Consider the following 22,851-nt stretch of genomic DNA (forward strand, 5'->3'; position numbering starts at 1 on the left):
TGAGAGAGAATGGAGGGGATATATGGCAGCAGGGGATGTCCCCTGGGGGTTCTATTTAGAGGCTGGGGATAGAGAACTTCTTGGGGCTGCTGTGCCATCCTCTGGCCCCTTGGCACTGCCCCTACCTGGCTGCTTCTCCCTCCCCAGGCCTCTCTGGCCTCCACTCCTTCCTTTGTTGTTGCCCTGGCCTGGAGGGCACTGACTCACAGAAGTTTCCCTTTAGTTTCTGGGTGGAGGCCACTTGGTGTGTACTAAATGACCAGCCTGTATACTTTCCTCTGGCTTTCTCTTAGTCTGGCTGTTGTGAAAAAAAAGGTTTTGATCTTTGACTCACATTGTGGAAAAACACGGATCACTGCCTTATTTGAAGGCAGGTACCCATACATGATTGTGAATCAACGGAGAAATGCAAGGGAGGCTTTACTTGAACTTCAGAAAAACATGTTTTTGTCTCCTGACTTAGTCTACTCACATGGGAAACACTGTTATATTTGATACAAGATGTGTGTGTGGTGGAGGGTGGAGTGGAGAGTACATATCTTGATAATTTAGTAAAAGGCTGCTACTCCTCTCCCCTTAGCCAATACTTCCTCTCTGTTCTTGGCTTATGATGTCTTTCCGTATGAGCAGGTGATCACGGAAAATTCACTGGGGTAGAAATGCCAATGTCTGAAATTAAGCCTTCATGCAATAAAAGGATTGGTGGGAGTTTAGATGAAACTTAGAATTCCCAAGTACCTGTCAATGGAGGAACTTAATGTTCTGCCTTGCCTGAAGAAGTAAACTTCTCCACCCCATTTCCCTTTCTGCTGCCTTTGGCATTCCAAGGACCAGGAAGCTGGCAGGGAAGAGGGTTGGTCCTTGGTGATCACGGAACTGAAAGGAGAAATTACTTTGTAGGGCATTGACAATGTCTGGGATCTGGCTGAGCCTGGGCCATCTCCAGAAAGTGATATTGCAGTAGGATTGTGATTGTGTTTTTATAAAGACCCACAGTATCCTTATCCAAGCAATCTGTGAAACAAAGCCATGGGCTTTAGTGCCAGATGTGCTGGGTTAGAATGAAGACTCGGCCACATAATAGCTGTGAGACCTTGAGCAGATCACTCTGCCCTTTGACCCTCTGTTTTTCCCATGTGTGAAAGGGGACATTTGTATCCACCTTTCCGGGATTTATGGAGGCTTAAATGAGATAATATTTAGAGAGAATATAGCACAGTATCTGACAGAAAGCAGGTACTCAGAATTTTTTAGCTATTTTTATTAGTTCTTGCCAATTATGTAATATCAACTAAAATACTTTGAAAGATAATAGTTTCCTCCTTAACTTGACTTTCTATATCCTCAAATGCATAAATTTAGGTGTTTATTTTCCTTTCCTCCCCAGTCCCTCAACACACAAACCTCCAAGTTTTGTGCTCTTTGTGTGTGGTGATTTCTGCAGTTTGGTTAGGCTTACCTGTTTTTCACTGTTTTCTTGATACTCTAAAGAGAGCAGAGATTTCCATGTAGAGGGAGAACACACAGCATTTACTGAGCACCTTCTTTGTGCTAGAGAGGGTGGAAGGTGTTTTATATAGGTTAGTTTCCTGGGGAAAAGTGGTCGTAAGAAACTAACCAAATACAGAGGGTTAATTTAGTTGAAATCAGTGTTTTGTCAATTTTACCAATGCTAGTAATTATAATTTAATGTGCATAAAACACTAAACACTGGCATTTCTGATGGTGTTCAGTGGAGCCTTTTGTATATTCCTCATTACTCTACATGAGCTGAGTATGGCTGTATACCAGTGCTTCACAATGTACAGCAGATTGCAATGATTAACTGCATGATTACATGAAGTAGGAATCTTAGCATTTCTCAAGCAGTTGACAAGTTAGTTGGAAAAATGGAAGCGTTCTGTTGAAATCTTTGAGAAGTCAGATTAGCCCAATTTGCAATGTAATAGTGTACTTGTACCATTTTCTAAGGACACAAAGTGACCTGGAGCTATCAGGGAAAGGATGGAATTTTAAGGGTTGGAAGCAGAACTAGGGTGTTTTGAGATGGGTCAGTGACCTATATATGTTTGTCATGTTGTTCTTTTTCAGTAAGCGCTCCTTGTAACACCATTAGTATCACTCTTCAAATTAGATTCAAACAGTGATGGTCTCACTACTTTTGTCTAAGCTGGGTTTTCTCTCTTTCTTTACATTCTTTACTCTGAACTTTATTGTTGAAACTGAGCATGTTTCTTTTTTTTATTTCAATAGTTTTTGGGTGTACAGGTGGTTTTTGGTTACATGGATAAATTCTTTCGTGGTGATTTATGAAATTTTGGTGCACCTTTCACCCAAGCAGTGTACACTGTAGCCAGTATGTAGCCTTTTATTCCTCATTCCCCACAACCTTTCCTCCCGAAGCCCCAAAGTCTATTACCCCATTCTTATGCCTTTGCGTCTTCATAGCTTAGCTCTTATTTATAAATGAGAACATATGATATTTTAGTTTTCCATTCCTGAGTTACTTCACTTAGAACAATGGCCTCCAGCTCCAACAAAGTTGCTGCAAAAGACATTATTTTGTTCCTCTTTATGACTGAATAGTATTCCATGGTGTATATATACCACTCACTGGTTGATGGGCACTTACACTGGTTCCATATCTTTGCAATTGCAAATTGTGCTGCTATAAACATGCATGTGCATGTGTCTTTTTCATATAATGACTTATTTTCCTTTGGGTAGATACCCAGTAGTGGGATTGCTGGATCAAATGGTAGTTCGACTTTTAGTTTCTTAAGGAATTCCTATACTGTTTTCTTTTCTTTATATATATATATATATATATATATATATACATACACACATATATATATATACACACAATTGCATTTTTAGGTTCTGGGGTACATGTAAAGAACATGCAGGATTGTTGCATAGGTACATCCATGGCAATGCGGTTTGCTGCCTCCATCCCCATCACCTATATCTGGCATTTCTCCCCATGTTATCCCTCCCCAACTCCCTACCCCCTACTGTCCCTCCCCTAGTCCCCCCACCACAGACCTCAGTGTGTGATGCTCCACAGGAATTCCTATACTGTTTTCTAAAGTGGTTGTACTAATTTACACTTCTACTGGTAGTGTGAAAGTGTTACCTTTTTACCACACTTACACCAATATCTATTGCTTTTTAACTTTTAAATTATGGCCATTCTTGCAGGTATAAGGTGGTATCTCACTGGGGTTTTAGTTTGCATTTCTCTGATGATTAGTAATGTTGAGCATTTCTTCATATGTTTGTTGGCTGTTTGTATATCTTCTTTTGAGAAATGTCTATTCATGTCCTTTGCTCACTTTTTCATGGTATTTTTTTTTCTTGTCGATTTGTTTGGGATGCTTGTATATTTTGAATACTTGTTCTTTGTCAGATGCATAGTTTGCAGATGTTGTCTTCCAATCTGTGGGTTGTCTGTTTACTCTGCTGATTGTTTCTTTTGCAATGCAGAAGCTTTTTGGTTTAATTAGGTCCCATTTATTTATTTTCATTTTTTGTTACATATCCTTTTGGGGTCATAGCCATGAATTCTTTGCCTAAACCGATGTTCAGAAGAGTTTTTCCAATGTTATCTTCTAGAATTTATGGTTTCACATCTCAGATTTAAGTCTTTGATCCATCTTGAGTTGATTTTTGTACAAGATGAGAGACGGGGATCCATAACTGAGTATGTTTCTTTAGGACTGGAAACTACTTTTTCTATATCCTCAAACCCACAAATTTAGGTGTTTATTTTCTCTCCCCTCCCCAGTCCTGAAACACACAAACCTCCAAGCTTTGTGCTCTCTGTATGTGGTGATTTCTGCAGTTTGGTTAGGCTTACTCTGTTTTTCACTGTTGTCATTGATACTCTAAAGGGAACAGAGATTTCCATGTAGAGGGGGAAACGTCAGCATTTATGGAACACCTTCTTTGTTCCAGAGAGGCACAAATTCTCTTGCCTTTCCCAAATTAGTACTGATATATGTTTGACGTGTTCACCTAGCTTTAGTAATAAATACTTTTTTTTTTTAGCATCTAGGCATAGAACACCATTTTAAATTTTTTTAAGGGATATCAGTTTTCTGAATGTAAATCTTATTGAAATGAATACACTGTGCTACCATATGTATGACGGTTGTATTTTAAAAACTATTTTCAGAAAGAAAATACGAGGTATATATTAGGATGACAAACACCAGGAGATTGGAGAAGAGGGAGGTTCAAAGTCCCTATAAAGCTGATTCCAGATTTGCATGGTCGGAGGGACTCATTTGATATTATAATCCTGTTGTTATTAGAATATAATGCAGTCTAACCCTTAGACTTCTTAGTTAGATGTTTCAAACTCTGAAAAACATAGGAATGTATTACAAGGTACTTGAAAAACGTTATCAAATGAGATATCATAATATTTTATCCTGTTACATCACATATTAGTTAAGAGGTTGGGCTCTAGAGTCTATTGTCTGTTCCCTAGCACTGCCACTCACTAGCCCAGTGACTGTGGGCAAATTGCTTATCTACACTGTCTCTCTATTTTTGAAAAATCTGTAAAATGCAGGTAATTATAGGTTCTACCTCATAGAGTTAATTGGAACATTTAATGAGATTATGTATAATGTTGGTGGGCCTGTGCCCAATGCAAAGTCACATTGAGTAGATGTGAATTATTACAGTGGTTATTTTAGTGAAATGAAATAATTGAATAAAATAATTTTTGTCCTGCCAATGAATGCAAAATAAATGTGTGTGAGTCTTTGGACTGAAGAAGGGAAAGCATGAGTCTTAGGAGGCAGAAGATGGCCCAAGAACAAGAAATCAGCGATTATCTTGATGGATCTGGAAAGACCCTCCTTCAATTGGTTAGAACTAGTGGCCTTTAAGCATTCATAAAAGGCTTATTGAGCACCTATTATGTATCAGGCACTGTGCCCAGTTCAGAGGACATCAAAATGAGTGAGAGTGTCTGCAGGAAAAAGAAATAAGCATATGCCCAAGCTGTATCCTAGCCTGATTTCCCTGAGATGCCTTTATGGAGGAAAGTGCGTCCATCCACAATTAGAAGGAAGAGGGTCCAAAGCATCTTGGCACTGTTTCGGTCACTCCTGAATGAGCTCACAGGTGTGGTCAGACTGCTTTTGGCTTGACAGTAGAAAGGGAGGAGAGACAGTGGGAGGAATTGGGCACCTTGAGAGGTGTGTGTGTGTGTGTGTGTGTGTGTGTGTGTTTCTGTGTGTGTGTGTGTGATATGTATGCCAGTTCATGACTGGCAGCAAAATAACTGGCTACAGATTAAGGAGTTCAACGTTAACTCTCTCAAGGACGTTGCCCAGGGTGGGCCCTGTGTGTCTCATTGCCTCAGGGAGAGAGAGCAGTTGTGTTGATTTTTATCCTGTTGGAATGATGTTTTATCCTGCTGTAAATGGGATTTTTCAAAATTTTGGGAGTTGAGTTCTAATAGGATTATGAATCTCAGTGAATTTTTAAATTAAAGAATTCTAGATTCAAAATAGTCTTGCAGATGTATTACATTTGAAATGTGTTGCCAATTATTTTAGGTGTTTGTAATATTTTTTGCTTCTTTTTTCTTTTTATAATAGGTAATTCTCAGGCATTGCTGCTCTGTCTGGGAGCAGCTGGGAGGTGGTTGTTAGCTCCAAGCTGAAAGAGGAGTGACACGTTGTTCTGTTCATTACCTGCTTAGGAAGGCTGAGGAGTAAGACAGAATCACATTTGAAGGGCTGCTGCTTTGTGTGAGAGGTCAGAGAAGCCAGGTGACTTAGCCAGTACAACACAGCTAGTGAGTGGTCCAGTGGGCATACCAACCCAGGGCCTGGCCTCCAGCATACTCCTAATTTCCTCTTTAGCATGCTTTCTTTAAGTGGGTAATGATGTTCGAGGGTGAACCATATGAAATTGTCACTTCTATACATTAAAACAGTTCAATATTGGCAATTTCATATGATTCGGCCTAACATTTACATAGTAACTTGTGACATTTTGCCAATATTTTGCATGGTCTATGGACAGTTTACTCCCTTTTTAAATATGGGATCTCTACAAGGTGACTCCATTTCTTTAGAGTTTGGGTATACTTGGGACCTACTCAATTGCCAGTCAATATCCTGAGCCCATCTCTTTTTCACTAATTTTAGCATCAATAATTATGATGTTTTCACAAAACAACAATCGATGTATCACCCACAGAACATTGTTTTATTTAGAACATTTAATATTTTACCAGGATTCAAATGGGAGATGCTGTCTTTACTGGAAGAATATTTTTTCTTTGATTGATTTCTAAATGAGTAGGGCCTGTGAATGGATCTTTCTTTTTTCCCAGGGATTTCTTGTTCAAACAGAATTTGTTGTATCCACATCAGTAAAGCCGTGCTAATATGGGCTGCTGGCCAGATTGTAGAAATAGCCTCATTATATTAAACTGGATGTCAAAATAGTACCCATTAAGGTGGGATTCTCTCTGTGTTTGTGCTTTTAAACCCAAGTCCCTTGCCACTTTTTACATCTCTCCAAGAATAGCAACATTCTCTGGTAAAATGCAGTCTTAGAATGTGCTGTCTCTCACCTCCTCCTACTGAAAACCATTACAAATGTAGAATCCTTGGTTCTGAGCATTTTTAGGGGTTTGCAGCTGCTCTTCAGCCATTCATTTTACTCTCGTGCTTGTAATGACTATAACGTGTTCTTGTGACTGAACTGAACCAGGAGCTTCACTTGTTTTAATACCTCCCATTAATTGATATTGGTGTCCAAATAAGTGACAGGCAAAGAGCTGCTTATTATCAGATCAAGCCAAATGCAGCACACAGTTTTTCATTTTAATTTTGATAAGCCGTTAAGAGACTAATAGTGTTGGAAGGCACAGCATTTATATTCACTGTTGAAATCTTACCACAGTCCTGGCATAGTGAAGTATTTGTTGTGCTGGATTTGGGTAATGGATCCCTGCAGGGTTACAGCTCAGGAATGATAGAAGAATGAAGCTCACAAAGGGGAGGGCAAAGTGGGTGTCAATCTTATTCCTCCAATTAGAGCAGTTAAAGAGATAGCAATATGCAGGATAGCGTTTTATTGTGAAGGCTAATTGAAAACCAGGAAGAAAATATTTAGATATGTTACATGGCACTTTACGGTATAATATCTTTTCTTTTTGTGTCTTCTTGGTTGACTCAATAGGACTTTCATTATAAACAAATTTCTATCATTAGAATCAGCTTAATGTCTGTTGCTATAATTAAGGTAAGAGTAAGAAATATTTTAGAGTGTAGTCCTCTCTATGACAAGCTGGGGATGGTTCATGCATTCACTCAGCAAATATTTCCCCAGTGCCTACTGTGTGCCAGTGTGGCTGAAAGAGACAAGGTCCCTACCATCATGGAATGTAAGTTTTTAATGTGTGTGTATATATACATATTTAAGTTTTTAAATATATATATTTTTATATATAAATACATATATTTAAATATATACATATGTATATATATTTATATAAATTTTATATATACATATGTATATATTTTGTATATATGTATAAATACATATGTATATATAAAATTTATACATATATGTATATATGTATAAATATATATTTGAATATATAAATATATAGGTATATATTTAAAAACTTAAATATGTATATATACACACACATTAAAAACTTACATTCCATGATGGTAGGGACTTTGTCTCTTTCAGCCACACTGGCACACAGTAAATATATATATATATATATGTAAATATATACTTTAAATATATGTTTTAAATATATTTATACACACACACATACATACATATATATACTCGTGTGTGCGTGTGTGTGTGTGTGAGAGAGAGAGAGAGAGAGAGAGAGAGAGAGACAGGGTCAAGATCATGCATGGTTCACTACACCTTGACCTCCTAGGCTCAAACGATCCTCCTATGGCCTCAGCCTCTGGAGAAGCTGGGACGGCAGGCATGTGCCACTGCATCTGGCTAATTTGAGTATAAATTTTAATGTACTTATAAAGTACTTATAAAGAAATTTTAAAATGTCATATAATATCAGAAAGTGGTAGGAGAAAAATTAAGCAGGGCAAAGAGGTGAGAATGGTCAGAAAGATTTCTCTAAAGACTCATGAATGAAGGAAGGGAGCCAGCCACGTGGAATCCTGCAGGGAAAGAATTCCCAGCAGAGGGAAGTGAATGCAAAGGCCCTGAGGTGGAAACCAGCTTGGCATGTTGAGGAACAGAGAAGGTCATTCTGGTGGCCACAGAGTAAGGGAGGGGAAGAATGGAAGGAGATGATGCTAGAAGAATAGGTAGGGCCAGATCATGTTGGATCTTGAAGGTTTTGAGAAACCATTGGAGAATTCTGCACACAGGTGTGATATGATCTAATTTATATGAAAAGATCATTCTGACCAGTTTGGAGAATAGGCTTTTGGAAGCATGGGTGGTGGAGACAGAGAGTACCATTGAGAAATGATTGCAATTGCCTCGGTGAGGGAAGATGATAGCTTGAAAGATGGGGTAGTGATGAAGGGTCGAATTTGGCATATGTTTTGAATGTAGGCTCAATGGGATTTGCTGACAGATTGGTTATGGGATATGAGAAGATGAAAGGAGTCAAGAACAATACCTAGATTTTTTTAGCCTGAGCAACTTGGGTAAATGGTGGGAAGGAACAGTTTAGCGGGCAGAGGCAGCAATCAGGGTTGTGTGTGGACATGGTTAGCTTTGAGATGCCTGTCATTCATCAGAGTGGAAATGTCTTGTAAGCAGTTGAACCTGGGGGTCTGTGGAGTTGGGAGGTCTGGGCTAGATATTAGGGGTAAACAGCGTATGGAATTTAAAACCATCAGAGTGGATGAGATCCCCAGAGAGTATGTGTTAATAGAGAAGAGAAGCATCCTGAAGACTAAACCCTGCAGCTCTGCAATGTTTTGGGTTCTGCAGAAATAAGAGGCACTCAAAAGGAGGTTGAGAGGAAGCAAGCAGTTGGGAGTAGGGGTGGGAGTAGTTCAGTGAAAGATGAGCAATGAGGTATACCTTGGGGAAAGTGTGAAGCTTGAATTCTGTCTTTGGAACCCTCCCTTTTCAGTGGTTTCTTATCTTCTCTGTGGTCCCCTTCCATCTGATTCCTTGCATTATAAAAAAAAAAACTCAGATAACAACTGCTTTAGTTCTCAAAGTATGGCCCCTGATTGCAGCATCAGCACCACCCAGTAGCTTGTTAAAAATGCAAATCGTTGAACTCAACCCCAGACCTACAAATGAGAAACTGTAAGGGAAGCATCCCAGCAAGCTGTGTGTTAACACACTTTTCAGGTGCTTCTGAGGCATGCTGAAGTTTTAGAACTAGTGCTTTTAGGAAAGTAGCTGATGAACTAAATAAGGCATACACTATTATCTCTCTCTCTCTTTTTTAGAGACAGGGTGTTACTCTGTCACCTAGGCTAAAGTGCAGCGGCATAATCATAGCTCACTGCAGCCTCGAAATGCTCAAGCAGTCCTCCTGCCTCAGCCTCTCATGTAGCTAGGATTACAGATATGCACCACTATGCCTGGCTAATTGTTTTTTATTTTTTGTAGAGATGGGGTCTTGCTATGTTGTCCAGGCTGGTCTTGAACTTCTGGCCTCAAGTGATCTTCCCACTTTGGCCAATGAATGAACCATCACTCATCCAGCCCTACAATTATCTCTTTCTGGGTCATCAGCCTAAAGACATATTAAAATATGAATAATATTAAACATATTAAAATATGAATAAACTAATTTTAAGCATCAGCCATTAGACCACTATTGAAACAGCTTCATCATGGCCAGGGAACTTTCTCAAGTCCCATAAATCATAAAAACAGGCTGCTGCTGCCTACTCTGTCATTGGTAATGGGCTCTATTGATAACTATGTGTTCTGTGTTGTATTATACAATTTCCCTGACTTCAAGTATAGAGACAATGAAAATTTTGGTGTTTTAGTGGGCAATCCAAAATCTCTAGCCACCACTCAGAACTTATTTTGTTTAAATACAACTTACCAGGCAATTTAAAATAATGTCTGAATACTGAAGCACAGAAAAATACTACTAATAATGGTCGGACATTTGTTGAATTGTGGATTTTTATTCATAAAATACACCTCAAATTTATTTTAGCCATTTAAATAATAGAGTTTAATGTATATTTAGCCAAGCATTACAGTAGTAGGGGCTTTAAGGAGATTAGAAATAAATGAATCCAATTAAAGAACATGTCTATGAGATTTGATATGTCATAGGTATGAATGAACTGTTTGCACAGCAACTGTAAAGAAACCATTAATGATTAAATATCTAGAAGAGGTTTAATCAAGAATAAATGTTATAGGACATATTTTAAAATATTTAAATTAAACAGATGAAGATTTGTGCGTTTGAAAGCATTGCATCATGCCATAATTTTTGTGGTGTCATTTCCTGGGGAGTTCAGAATCTGAGGTTCTACTTTTCTATAATCTACAGAAATGCCAGTGTCTTCGTATTGTACAGAAAAATACAGAGCTTCCAACTGTGCTGTGAGGGCTTATGGCTTATGGGGTCTCCCCACATGAGATCCTGTGGGGAATTTGGGGACTCTGTAGCCCTGGGCATGAGGTCTAAATCTCCCAGCATTGTGGAAAATTATTTATGATTACAGATTTTTTTGTTGTTGTTGTTCCTGGAGTTTGTGTGGAGCTGAAAACAGGAGGTATGCTCCCTTCACCCCCTCCACCAGAGGATAATTTTAGGGTTTAGTAATCAGTTTTGCTAAGAACTGGGTAGGAAAGCTGTTTCCGTGCTAATAGAACCTCAACCAAATATGAGGTGTTCAAAAATGAGATCCTCTATTACTTACCTTTCTTAGGTATTGGAAGACTTTTAAAGGCTACATACACTTGGAAAACATTAGCTCAATAAATGACAGTGAAGGGTCTGGTGAGGGGGATGGACACAGCAGGTGGGGAGGTAGGAAAAAATGGAAAAGAAGGGTCAGAATAACGTGTGTATTTTATTTCCTATTTTTTTTAAAATAAAAGAAGTAATACAAATGTGATTGATACTAATATGATATTAATATTACTTTTTCTTTATATTTGATTCTTTCCTAGAAGTGGGCTAAAATTAGGGTTTTAGATTGTGGAAGAAGAGACTGACAATTTTAAATATATGCCTCATTTGAAAGAGGCAGCATATTTTGTGTTTAATTTTTTCAGATCTAACTTTTAATGACCAACACTCCCCTCCAGCTCCCAAGAAAATATGAAACAGAAAAAATACAAGATCGATAGAATGTGGAACTCCAACCTGAAGGATTCACACATATATTTAAACTTTAATAGTTAAATATGGAATGAATTTCTGAGCATAATAAAGTTCCTTAGAACAAGAAATGTGGACCCCATATTATGGTTTACTTCATTTGAACAATGACAAATGTACCATTAAAAAGCCACATGAAACTAAGTTGTTTTAAGAAACTACATGACAAGACTTTTTTTTTTCAGTTATGGTAATAATTTAAATTATATTTTCCTAAGAAGGAAACAGAAAATCATATAGCTCACATGAAAGCCTTCACAGACAGATAATTCTGTAATGTAGGAAGGGTGGAAAACAAATCAGAAAGTAAGTGAAATATACATGCACTGAGAAAGCACATGGATATTTTAAAATTACAGATGGTATACCTGAGAAGCTGAACCTTAAGGAAAAGAAATTTACTAGTGCTTTCTCTTTTGTAATTTAATATGCACAAAGAAGAAATTCTGGAAATAGAAAAGTTTTAATATGAAATCAAAGTACCTGAGATTTGCCTCAGTTAGTATTTTTTTAAAAAGAAATATTTTTCTGATTATAAAAGTCATACATACTAGAGAAACAATTAAGATAATGTAGAGATGTTTAAAGAGATGAAAGACATCTTTAATCCATTTTTAAATATCATGTAAATATTTTAGTTTATTATCTCAGTATATATATAAATACACACACACACACAGTACATGTCAAAGAGATAATTTTTTACTTTATTATGGTATATTTTATGCCATTAGAGTCAAAATATTTAATAACTGCATAATATTTTGTCACATGGATATATCATAATTTAGTATTTTTGTTTGTTCTTATTATTTGATTATTTATAATTAAATTTAAGAGATTATGCTGTGATAAAGACCCTTGTATATGGTGGGGTTTGGCTTGTTTGTTTGTTTGTTTTTGTTTTTTGAGATGGAGTCTCACTCTGTCCTCCAGGCTGGAGTGCAGTGGTGCCATCTCATCTCACTGCAATCTCTGCCTGCCGGTTGAAGCAATTCTCCTGCCTCAGCCTCCCGAGTAGCTGGGATTACAGGCATGTGCCACCATGCTGGGCTGATTTTTTTGAATTTTAATAGAGATGGGGTTTCATCATGTTGGCCAGGTTGGTCTCGAATTCCTGACCTCAAGTGATCCACCCACCTCAGTCTCCCAAAGTGCTGGGATTAAAGGCATGAGCCACCACATCCAACCCTGTATATAGGTTATTGATACTTATCTCTAATTATTATCATAAGATATATTCCTAGAGGTGAAATTACCATAGTCCCTCCTTATCGACAGTTTTGCTTTCTGTGGTTTCAGTAATATGAGTTCAACTGCAGTCTAACAATAACTGAGTGCAATACAATCAGATATTTTAAGAGAGAGGAGAATAGGGCATATTCACATGCATTTTATTACAGCATGTAGTTATAATTGTTCTATTTTATTACCAATCATTATTGTTAATCTCTTATTATACCCTATTTTAAAATTAAACTTTATTATTGGTATGTTTTTATAGGAAAAACAGTATGTATATATATATAAAAATATATATACTGAAATCGTTGATAGTACCAAACCATAGTACTATATGGTTTGTTACTATCCACGATTTCAAGCACCCACTAGGGGTCTTAGAACGTACTCCTTTGGATAACAGGGGACTAGTGTGCTGAATTTAAGGTATGAACATTCTTAAAACTTTTGATAAACACTACCAGTTTACTGTCTTACTAGTAGTATATAGGAATGTCACCGGGCGTGGTGGCTCATGCCTGTAATCTCAGCACTTTAGGGGCTGAGGTGGGTGGATCACCTGAGGTCGGGAATTCGAGACCAGCCTGACCAACATGGAGAAACCCTGTCTCTACTAAAAATACAAAATTAGCCTGGTGTCATGACGCTTCCTCTAATCCCAGCTACTCAGGAGCCTGAGGCAGAAGAATCGCTTAAATCCAGAAGGTGGAGGTTGCGGTGAGCCAAGATAGAGCCACTGCACTCCAGCCTGGGCAACAAGAGCAAAACACCATCTCAAAAAAAAAAAAAAAAAAAAAGAATGTCCATTTATTTCACCTTATCTTCATTTGGATTTATTGTCATTATTATTATTATTATTATTATTTTGCCTATTTGAAAGCAAAAATGGCATCTGTTAGCTACTTTAATTCATATAGCTGCTTTAATTCATTTTACTCATGAGGTTAAATCTTTAAAATTGTTCCTCGGCAATTTGTGCATTATTCACATCTTTTTCTTATTTTTCTATTGCAGATATTGTATTTATTATTGATTTGCAGAAGTTATTTCTCTGGGAGTCTAAAACACTATTCTTTCTAACTCCTTCAATACAATGGTAATAGTCCAAATAAATGATTGAGGATGACATTAATTTAAAATTCCCAGTTTGCCTGAGTATCAAATATGCTGAGCCTGAATTATAATTTCATAAAAATAAGTGCATTTTATTAATGTGCATAACACTAAAACATGATTTGCTTTTTTTTTAAGATCTCACAGAACTTCAGAATCATCATTATTAATTATAATCTGAGAATTTAAGAATCTCTCACATAAACTCACTTGCTTAGTAGATATCTCTTTCTCATTTATGTAAAAATATTTGCCCGTATTTGAATTTTCAGTCATTTGGATCTGAGATGAGCAAAAATTTATTACAAAGATAATTATTTTGTTAATCACTTGCAAGTGAGCATCTGTTCTATGTGAGACACTGTCTAAACAGTAAATAAAGGCTGTTATAAGAGAAGGAATTAAGGAGGTTGTCAAGATATGAAGCCACCATACAGTATGACAGAACATTAGAAATGCCAGATGAGTGGTTGAGGCAGTGAATGGTACAGGAACTCACGGGAAGGAGCTGGGAGAAATCACCATGGCCTGGAGGGGTGAGAAAACGAATTGAGATGTAGTGTGATGGCAGGTTTGGATTGAGTCATATTTCCACTTGTTTCATTTGTTGGTATGAAGCTATTACACAATCTCTGTTATGAGGTTGGTTGATTTTACCACATCTTATCAACATTTGCCACATCTTATCAACATTTCACAATTTTTTTTTTGGTCTTACATTTTGGTTGTTATTATTTGCCTGTTGATTACACTCATGTTTTTCCTTCTTGAAATTATAATGTGATAGCAAATTTTGTGTCTAAACCATTCCTTACCCTTGTGGTGCCATCCACTCCATAGCATGTTGGAGGAGACCTTCAAAATGGAGAAGAAAGATGGTTTCTAGGCAGAGGCAATGTATGTTTATATAAAACCAAAGACTTTGGGAAAACTATTAAAGTCACCAAATCAAATGGAGAAACTACAAGGAGCAAACATAAATCCACTTATTAGTATGATACTGTTATATTTCCAAGGGTGCCTTAGCCTAATTTCCCAGCAGATTGTCTTAGTCTGTGAGTCCTTTGCAGTATTCCTCCTTATCCGCTTTCTCTGCTGAGCTCCATGGGAGCTTGAAAATGAAACATAAAGTAGATTTCTCTGCTGCGGAGGTTTACCCAGTGGCCAGGGGGTAACTCTGCCAGAATATAAAGAAGGTCATGAACTTCGTGTAACAGTGACTTTAGAATCCAATTAAAAAGTTTAGTGTAAGGCACAGTCATTCCCACCTAATCCGATCACGGTTTAATGCAATCCTCTGCTTATTTCAATCAGTGCCTTTAGAGCCAAATCAATTGTATGTCTTTGTTTCCACATTTTCCTTGGTAATTTGATCACCTTCAGCTGTTTTAAAAAAAATAGCTCAATTGGGAAATCTGGCAACCTCTTTTGAGAATTGCCGCATAACATAAAGCCAGCAAAGAAGCTCCAGAATGGCCAGCAGACTCCCAATTGACATGACAGAAGCAAAAATAAAGTTGTCTAAAATGAAAGTGGAATATGGTGGAGTGGAAGAGAAAAGTTCTTGCAAATAATCTTGAATCAACAAGAATCGATAAAATACTGTTGATTGCTTTCTCTGTACACTCATTCCAACTCACTTGAAATGGTAAATAGTTCCAGATTTCTTTGTAAATTAGTTTGGCTGTTGGTATTATGGAAGCCATTCTCCCAGGTGAAATGATAGAAATAATGTTAATGCATTTCTCTAAAGTTGACAATGCCTTTTTGTAGTGAAGACACCTTCTATTGGCTTTGCAAGGGTGTCATGCTGAGCTTTCCATATGGGATGTTGGCATTTGCCTCATGAGTGGTCTCGGTGTATTGCTTAAGGGAAGTCTGAGGAAGCCCAATGATACAAAAATGGCCCCATTTTCTCTATTGGAATTTGAGTTATTTCAAATATGTACATGACTATTATAAAGTTTAAAGTAGACTCAGATGGTTAATTCTGCAAATTGAATGATTTCTGACTGCCCATAATGGAATAAGAGGATTACTTTGGTCTGTGCAAATATGGGTGAGATTGACAAGCTGCAAGTCCTAGTGATTGCAAATTTCCCATTTCTGACTGCTTTCAGAGCTGAGGCACCTGAAAATGTCTGCAGCGCTCTACAAATCATTGAAGGGAGGAATAAATGTAAATTTTCCTCAGTAGCATTTTGAGGAATATGTCACATGGCATGTGCCATAGTTCCTTTCCATACGCCAATCATGTCTGAGGTAACAGCATGCCTTGAGAAAGTTACATTATGGAGCCCCAAACAGGATCTGTGTGGTACTTTTCAAGAAAACTTTAGAAGAAGAGCAGTGCTATCCTTCATTTATAAAAATAGGCTATGTCAAATTTCTTGCCACACGAATTTAAGAGTCTCAGTTCTGTGCAGCTGAGTATTTTATTTTATTCCACTCCATGAAGAAGCATTAAATAAGTGATTCCACTGAGCATGCGTGTAACTTTGAGGACATGTGCAATACCAGAAAGTGCCTCACCAAATGGAAGGAAGAGGTTAGGACCAGACAATTTGTGTCTGGGTTAGGAGGAAGAAAATGGAATTCATAATGTGATTCCCATCAGCATCTAGCCCTTTAAGCTATACAAATGAAATGCTCAATTTAATAGAATTCTAAAAGTAAAACAAACGCTTTGTTCTTAGTGAATCTGCTATTTAGAGCTGCTCTTGGCAGCACATCAACCGTATTTGAAATGGCTTTAAGTGGGTACTTTTTATTGTGCTTTCCACCCTAGCACATCTTTTGAGCTGTTGGAGTTTTGAACAGAGAAGGAGGAAGGCCAAATTCCTCTCAGAGTGACTGTGTTGCCATAAGGTCCCCATTTGCTGACTTAGCAATAAACAACTTACCTTAAAAAGTATTTTGGCCATGCTGCAATAGATTTTAGAGGCTAAGTCACAGAGCAAACTGAGATGAGTTTGGGATTACATTAGTCTGTTTTCACACTGCTGATAAAGACATGCCCAAGACTGGGGGAAAAAAGAGTTTTAATTGGACTTACAGTTCCACATGGCTGGGGAGGCTTCAGAACCATGGAGGAGGCAAAAGGCACTTCTTACATGACAGTTGCAAGAGAAAATGAGGGAGAAGCAAAAACGGAAACCCCTGATAAACCCATCAGATCTCATGAGACTTATTCACTATCACAAAAATAGCACAGGAAAGACTGGCCCCTATGATTCAATTACCTCCCCCTGGGTCCCTTCCACAACATGTGGGAATTCTGGGAGATGAAATTCAAGTTGAGATTTGGGTGGGGACACGGCCAAACCATATCAGGGATAGAAGAAAGGTCCCCCCACCGTCCACAGACGGAGTCTCGCTCTGCCACCCAGACTGGAGTGCAGTGGCACCATCTCAGCTCACTGCAATCTCCGCCTCCCAGGCTCAAGCAGTTAACCTGCCTCAGCCTCCCAAGTCGCTGGGACTACAGGTAGGTGCTGCCACACACAGCTAATTTTTTGTATTTTTATTTTTAGTAGAGATGGGGTTTCACCATGTTGATCAGGATGGTCTCAATCTCTTGACCCCATGACATGCCTGCCTCAGCCTCCCAAAGTGCTGGGATTACAGGCGTGAGCCACCACACCAAGCCAGCATAAGGTTTTATAACGAAATGTATTGTAATCACTACCAAAGTGAAACTATTGTTCTGGGGAGAGCAGGTGCCAAAAATTGTCACACAGTTTGGAAGGTAAGATATAATACCATTTATTGAGCATTTACTATGTGCTAGGCACTGTGCTATGAGTTTTTCGTATAATGTTTTATCTAAACTTCACCAAATCTAAGGCCAATCATGGTGGCTCACCCCAGTAATCCCAGTACTTTGGGAGGCCAAGGCAGAGGATCACTTGAGCCTGGGAGTATGAGACCAACCTGGGCAACATAGTGAGATCTTGTCTCTCCAAAAAAAAAAAAAAAATCAGTTGAGCATGGTGGTACATGCCTATGGTCCCAGCTACTTGGGAGGCTGAGGTGGGAGGATCACTTGAGCTAAGGAAGTCAAGGCTGCAGTGAGCTGAGACTGCACCACTGCACTCCAGCCTGAGTGAGAGAGCGAGACCCTGTTTCAGACAAAACAAAACAAAATTAAAAAATTCACCAAATCCATATGACTTACAAAAAGGAAATTGAGGCCTATACATAGAAAGAGGAAGAGATTAGCTTAAATCACTGATCAACCTGCCATCATGATCTTCCATTAAATTTTGGTGGATTATTTTTGTATTTTTGATGTGTACCAAAGAATTAATATTTGTATTAATTTATCAAGAGTATCTGTATAACTCTTCCTATTTTTTAAAGAGTTTTCATATGAATATGTGAAATTTTAAATCATGTCTTGGTTTTAAATGTTATTTAAACCTATTTAATTTGAAGTATTTCTGTTATTAGAAGCCATGCAAAAATTTTGGGAAGACTTTTTCAACAGTGAGATGAATACCTTGAGGGGTCTGAAAGTGTGCAAGAGAAAAACAAATCCTTGCTTATTCCCTGCTTATAGCCATAAAACCCCTGGGCTGAGATGCAGCATTAGGAATGGGTTTACAAAGTTATTTGGCCACTTTCATGGGTGTACAATTCTTACTGTATGTCTAGATCCTGTCAAATGGGAACTAAATATCTACTGGACTATTGTCTAACGAATGGAAGTGCATTTAACACAGAAAATGCTCAAGGGTGGAGGCTCTCCTGTTAGAGTTAGAGTCCAGTTAACTTAGCTCACTGATATCTAATGGCAGGTAGTTCAGAGAACTCACAGCCCATCTGAGTCTTTTCTCATACAGAAAGGATATTGGGTTGCAAGTTATTAGTGGTCACTGGGGAAAACAATCTTTCTTAATTTCAGCCTTGTTATTTTCTTCCTCTTCCATCTATGTGAAATACTGTGTAAATGACCATTGGAATATAATAAAATATCTCTTAACTCTTGTCCTCTAGGAACTTAGAATCCACTGAGAAAGACAATATGCAATCGCTTGAAAAATAGATTAGAGGTGCAAAAGGACAGTTCTTGATTCCTTCGCCACAATACTCAGGAACTGGCCCTGATACCTTCTTCATGAAGAGTCAGAACTTAGTCCTTGTGCTCATTGATGTCTCCCTGGTCCCCAGAACAGGCCCCACACAGAAGAGACACTCAGTAAATACCTATTGAATGAATGAATAGCTTTAGCAGTCAGGAAGGGCTTCATAGAGGCAAGTGAGAGTTAATACGAGTTTTACAGGTGGAGAAGAACCAAGAGAGTTTAAAGTCAATTCAGGACAACTGGATGAAGCAAGGGGTAGATAAAGGAAAATTTTGAAATATTGTCAGAAAAACAAATGGAAGCCACATTTTGAAGGGTATTTCATATCTGACAGAGTGCTCAGAGCCTATATTGTCCTTAGAAGGAGTTGATTAGAGCTGTAAAGCAGACCAGTAATGGGATCGGACTTCCCAAGCTTGAAAGACAAATTGCAGATTCACTTTCTAAATTTTTACTGCTCACATAGAAGAATCATTTTTTTCTTTTCCTTCATTTTATTTTTTAAAGAAAGCTTGTGTTGAGTGGATGGATTATTTGATAGAAAGCCACTGTAATCTGCAGATCTATATCACTGCCCTGTGTTTTGTGGCAGTGATATTGTTAGAGCTCTTTTGGCTGGTTTCTCTTCTTACTCACTTGAGAGACTCCTTGTCTGAATTATATTTACCAATTTTAAACCGACAAGTAAAAAATGTGTATCTGTGGTGTACAACATGATATTTTAATGTATGTATACATTGCAGAAAATCTAAATCAAGCATTTCACATACTTATCATTATGTGTGTGTGTTTTTGTGTGGTGAAAATACTTAAAATCTACTCTATTAGCTATTTGCAAGTACTGAATTACACTTTTGCTTTTGCCTGATATTGCTATAGAAGAACCAATAGGGACAAAGAAAAAAGATAAATGAATATTTGCTGATCCATAGAATGTACCAGTCACTTTTACATATATATTTTTACTAATGTATCATGTTTCAGGCCAGGTGCAGTGGCCCACACCTGTAATTCCAGCACTTTGGGAGGCCAAGGTGGGTGGATCGAACCTGAGGTCAGGAGTTTGAGACCAGTCTGGCCAACATGGCAAATCCCTGTCTCTACTAAAAATACAAAAGTTAGCCAGGCATTGTGGTGGACGCTTGTAATCCCAGCTACTCGGGAGGTTGAAGCAAGAGAATCACTTAAACCCAAGAGGTGGAGGTTGCGGTGAACTGAGATTGTACCACTGCACTCCAGCCTAGGTGGTAGAATGAGACTCTGTCTTAAAAAAAAATCCAAAGACTATTAAAAATGCATGTTAAAAAAATTAAAAGGCGAACCCATTAGAGAATTAGGGAAAATGAAACATAAGAAAAAGAAGCCAGTTGAGTTGCACAAAATGCCTGCCGTGAGGGCTTTGTACACTTGCTGGCAGTGATTACAAATCAGACTCAAGGCTTGGAGACTTTTGACTTTGTGAGGAGTTATATGATTCACGATGTTCATGAGATCAAAATAAATCAATTACCCAGGGGCAACCCAGTTAGTTCTGGAACCTGAGAGAAAATTCTCCCATGAGTCTTCATAAAGAAGACTCTCTAAAACATTTTATTTTGGCTGCCAGTGGAAAGAGTTGATATCCTTTTATGAAAACTGAGGAGTCCAATGAGATTCACTGCTTTCTAGAAGCCAGCAGAGGTTGTATCTGTGTGCAGGTCAAGGCTGTCATCTTTAGCCCCTAGATATCTCACGCTATACCTTTGTGATGAGCTTTCTAAGATAAGCTTCATACCACAGTCTGCAGTTATTATGCATGTTTATTTGTTTACTGTTTCTTCTCTCCAATATATTATAATTCACACAAAGGCAGGATTTATAGGTGTCTTCTTTATTCTTAAATCCCCATGTAACACAAAGTCTGGTGTATATTAGGAACTCAATAAATAGTTATTGAATGAAGGAAGAAATGAAGGAACGGTGGTAAAACGTACCTAAAGTAACTGAATTAATCTGTTGAGAGGAATTTTTAACTATTTATAATTCCGGTTAAACTAGTTAGCTGGCTTTAAAAATGTTTGATTGTTTACCAGAATGACTGCTCTTCGAACAGCTGATAGTAGACATTTTTTTTATACTGTTGGTAGACATGCTACCAATAATCCGGTAGCATCAGATGACCACCCCACATAAGAAACTTGTTGTAGAGTAGTTTTCTGTTGTTGTTGTTGTTGTGGGTTTTTTTTTTTTATTTTTTTGAGATAGAGTCTCATTCTGTCGCCAGGCTAGAGTGCATTGGTACAAACTGCAACCTCTGCCTCCCGAGTTCAAGTGATTCTACTGCCTCAGTCTCACGAGTGGCTGGGACTACAGGCACGTGCCACCACGTCCAGCTGATTTTTGTAGTTTTAGTAGAGACATGGTTTCACCATGTTGGCCAGATGGTCTTGATCTCTTGACCTTGTGATCCACCTGCCTCAGCTTCACAAAGTGCTGGGATTACAGGTGTAAGCCATTGTGCCTGACCAAGTGAGTAGGTTTTTTAACTCATATCTCATCAAAGAGCTCACAGAAGTTCAGAGAATTTAAATTATGTATTTATTTTTCCACTTAATAAAAATACCAAAAAAATACATTGTTACCAGCACACTAGTTAAATGTTAGGCCATGCTAGAATAATCCAGGTGTTTGTGGAAGCTAGTTATATGGCTAACTTTTGCTTGCCTCCTTTTCAAATATGGATTACTATCATTCCTGATGAGAGTATGCATGAATCCATTTCCTATGGTGGCTGATTAAGGGCTTTGTCCTCCTACCCTGCAGAGACACAGAATACAAAGGGCTGCAGCTCTCCCTGGATCAGATCTCAGCCTCCAAACCAGCCTTCTCCTATGCCAGCAGCTCCACTCCCACCATAACTGACAACAGAAAGGGGGCCAAATCCCGGCTCTCTAGCTCAAAGTCAAAATCCAGGACTTCCCCATACCCTCAGGTAAGTGCATTGCTGTTTTGCAACCTTCTTTTTTTGGGGACATGGTTTGAACTTGAAGTTGAGAAAGTATTAAAACTGTTTGGAATGAATTATCTAGTTTTAATAACTAAAACTTCTGTAAATCTCCAAAGTTCTTCAAACTATCTGCCTCCTTTTCCTTTAAAATAACTGTGCTAGTAAAATTTGAAATGATGTTGTGGTTTACCACATTAATTAAAGGTCATGAGAGTCTGGTTGCTGTCAGAACTATAACTTCTTTGTGATTTTGAGGAGATTGATCCTGAATTTCCCTCCCACCCTATGAGTGACCAGAAATATGTAACCAACAAAACAAAAGACAGGAAACAAGAACTTGATGTAGAAAAACGAATCTTGGGACAGGAAATAAAGAAAAAGAAAATTAAGAGGGGGAGGCAAAGGATCAAGGATGCATGTCCCCATGCAATTTGAACACAGATTGGCTATTTACTAGAAGGAATGAAATAGAGAGGGTCTTCCAGATGGCAGGAATGGTAGGAAAAGCAAATTCTTCTCATATTTGCAAGGTGGAGAGAAGATTAGGCCCCAAGATGTATTCCAGAAACATTGCAAGATACAAATAGGATTCCTGGTTCTTGGAAGAAAAAAATTTTTTCTGTTCAGTCACAGACATAGAAACTAGACTATGTCAAAGTATGTACACAGCTTTTCTGGCCTGAAGGAAGTAGGACAGGACTGAGAATTATCCACTCCCAATATCCTGTGGCCTCCTTATCTCCATCCTTCTCTTTTAATAGCATCATGTCAAACCTTCTGCAGTTCACTAGAGTAGCTCAGGAGATGCTACCCAGGCCAGTATAAAACCAAACTGGAGGCTGGGCACGGTGGCTTATGCCTATAACCCCAGCACTTTGAGAGGTTGAGGTGGGGGGATCACTTGAGGTCAGGAGCAAGACCAGCCTGGCCAACTGGTGAAACCCTATCTCTACTAAAAATACAAAAATTAGCCAGATGTGGTGGTGTGTGCCTGTCGTCCCAGCTACTCAGGAGGCTGAGACTGGAAAATGGCTTGAACTCGGGAGGCAGAGGTTGTAGTGAGC

At 38.2% G+C, this 22,851-nt stretch overlaps 1 protein-coding gene across 1 annotated transcript in view; it reads left to right on the forward strand.

The window, feature by feature from the left end:
* SIM1 (SIM bHLH transcription factor 1) overlaps window positions 1-22,851 on the forward strand; it is an 83,085-nt gene that overhangs the window by 23,327 nt on the left and 36,907 nt on the right. Inside the window, exon 10 of the mRNA XM_012438486.3 lies at window positions 21,604-21,772. Within this exon, the coding sequence (XP_012293909.2) occupies window positions 21,604-21,772 (169 nt within the window). The remainder of the gene's footprint in view (window positions 1-21,603; window positions 21,773-22,851) is intronic.

The sequence above is a fragment of the Aotus nancymaae genome, unplaced genomic scaffold, assembly GCF_030222135.1.
Source record: "Aotus nancymaae isolate 86718 unplaced genomic scaffold, 86718_ANA_hifiasm-v0.15.2.pri h1tg000040l, whole genome shotgun sequence".
NCBI classification, from domain to species: domain Eukaryota; kingdom Metazoa; phylum Chordata; class Mammalia; order Primates; family Aotidae; genus Aotus; species Aotus nancymaae.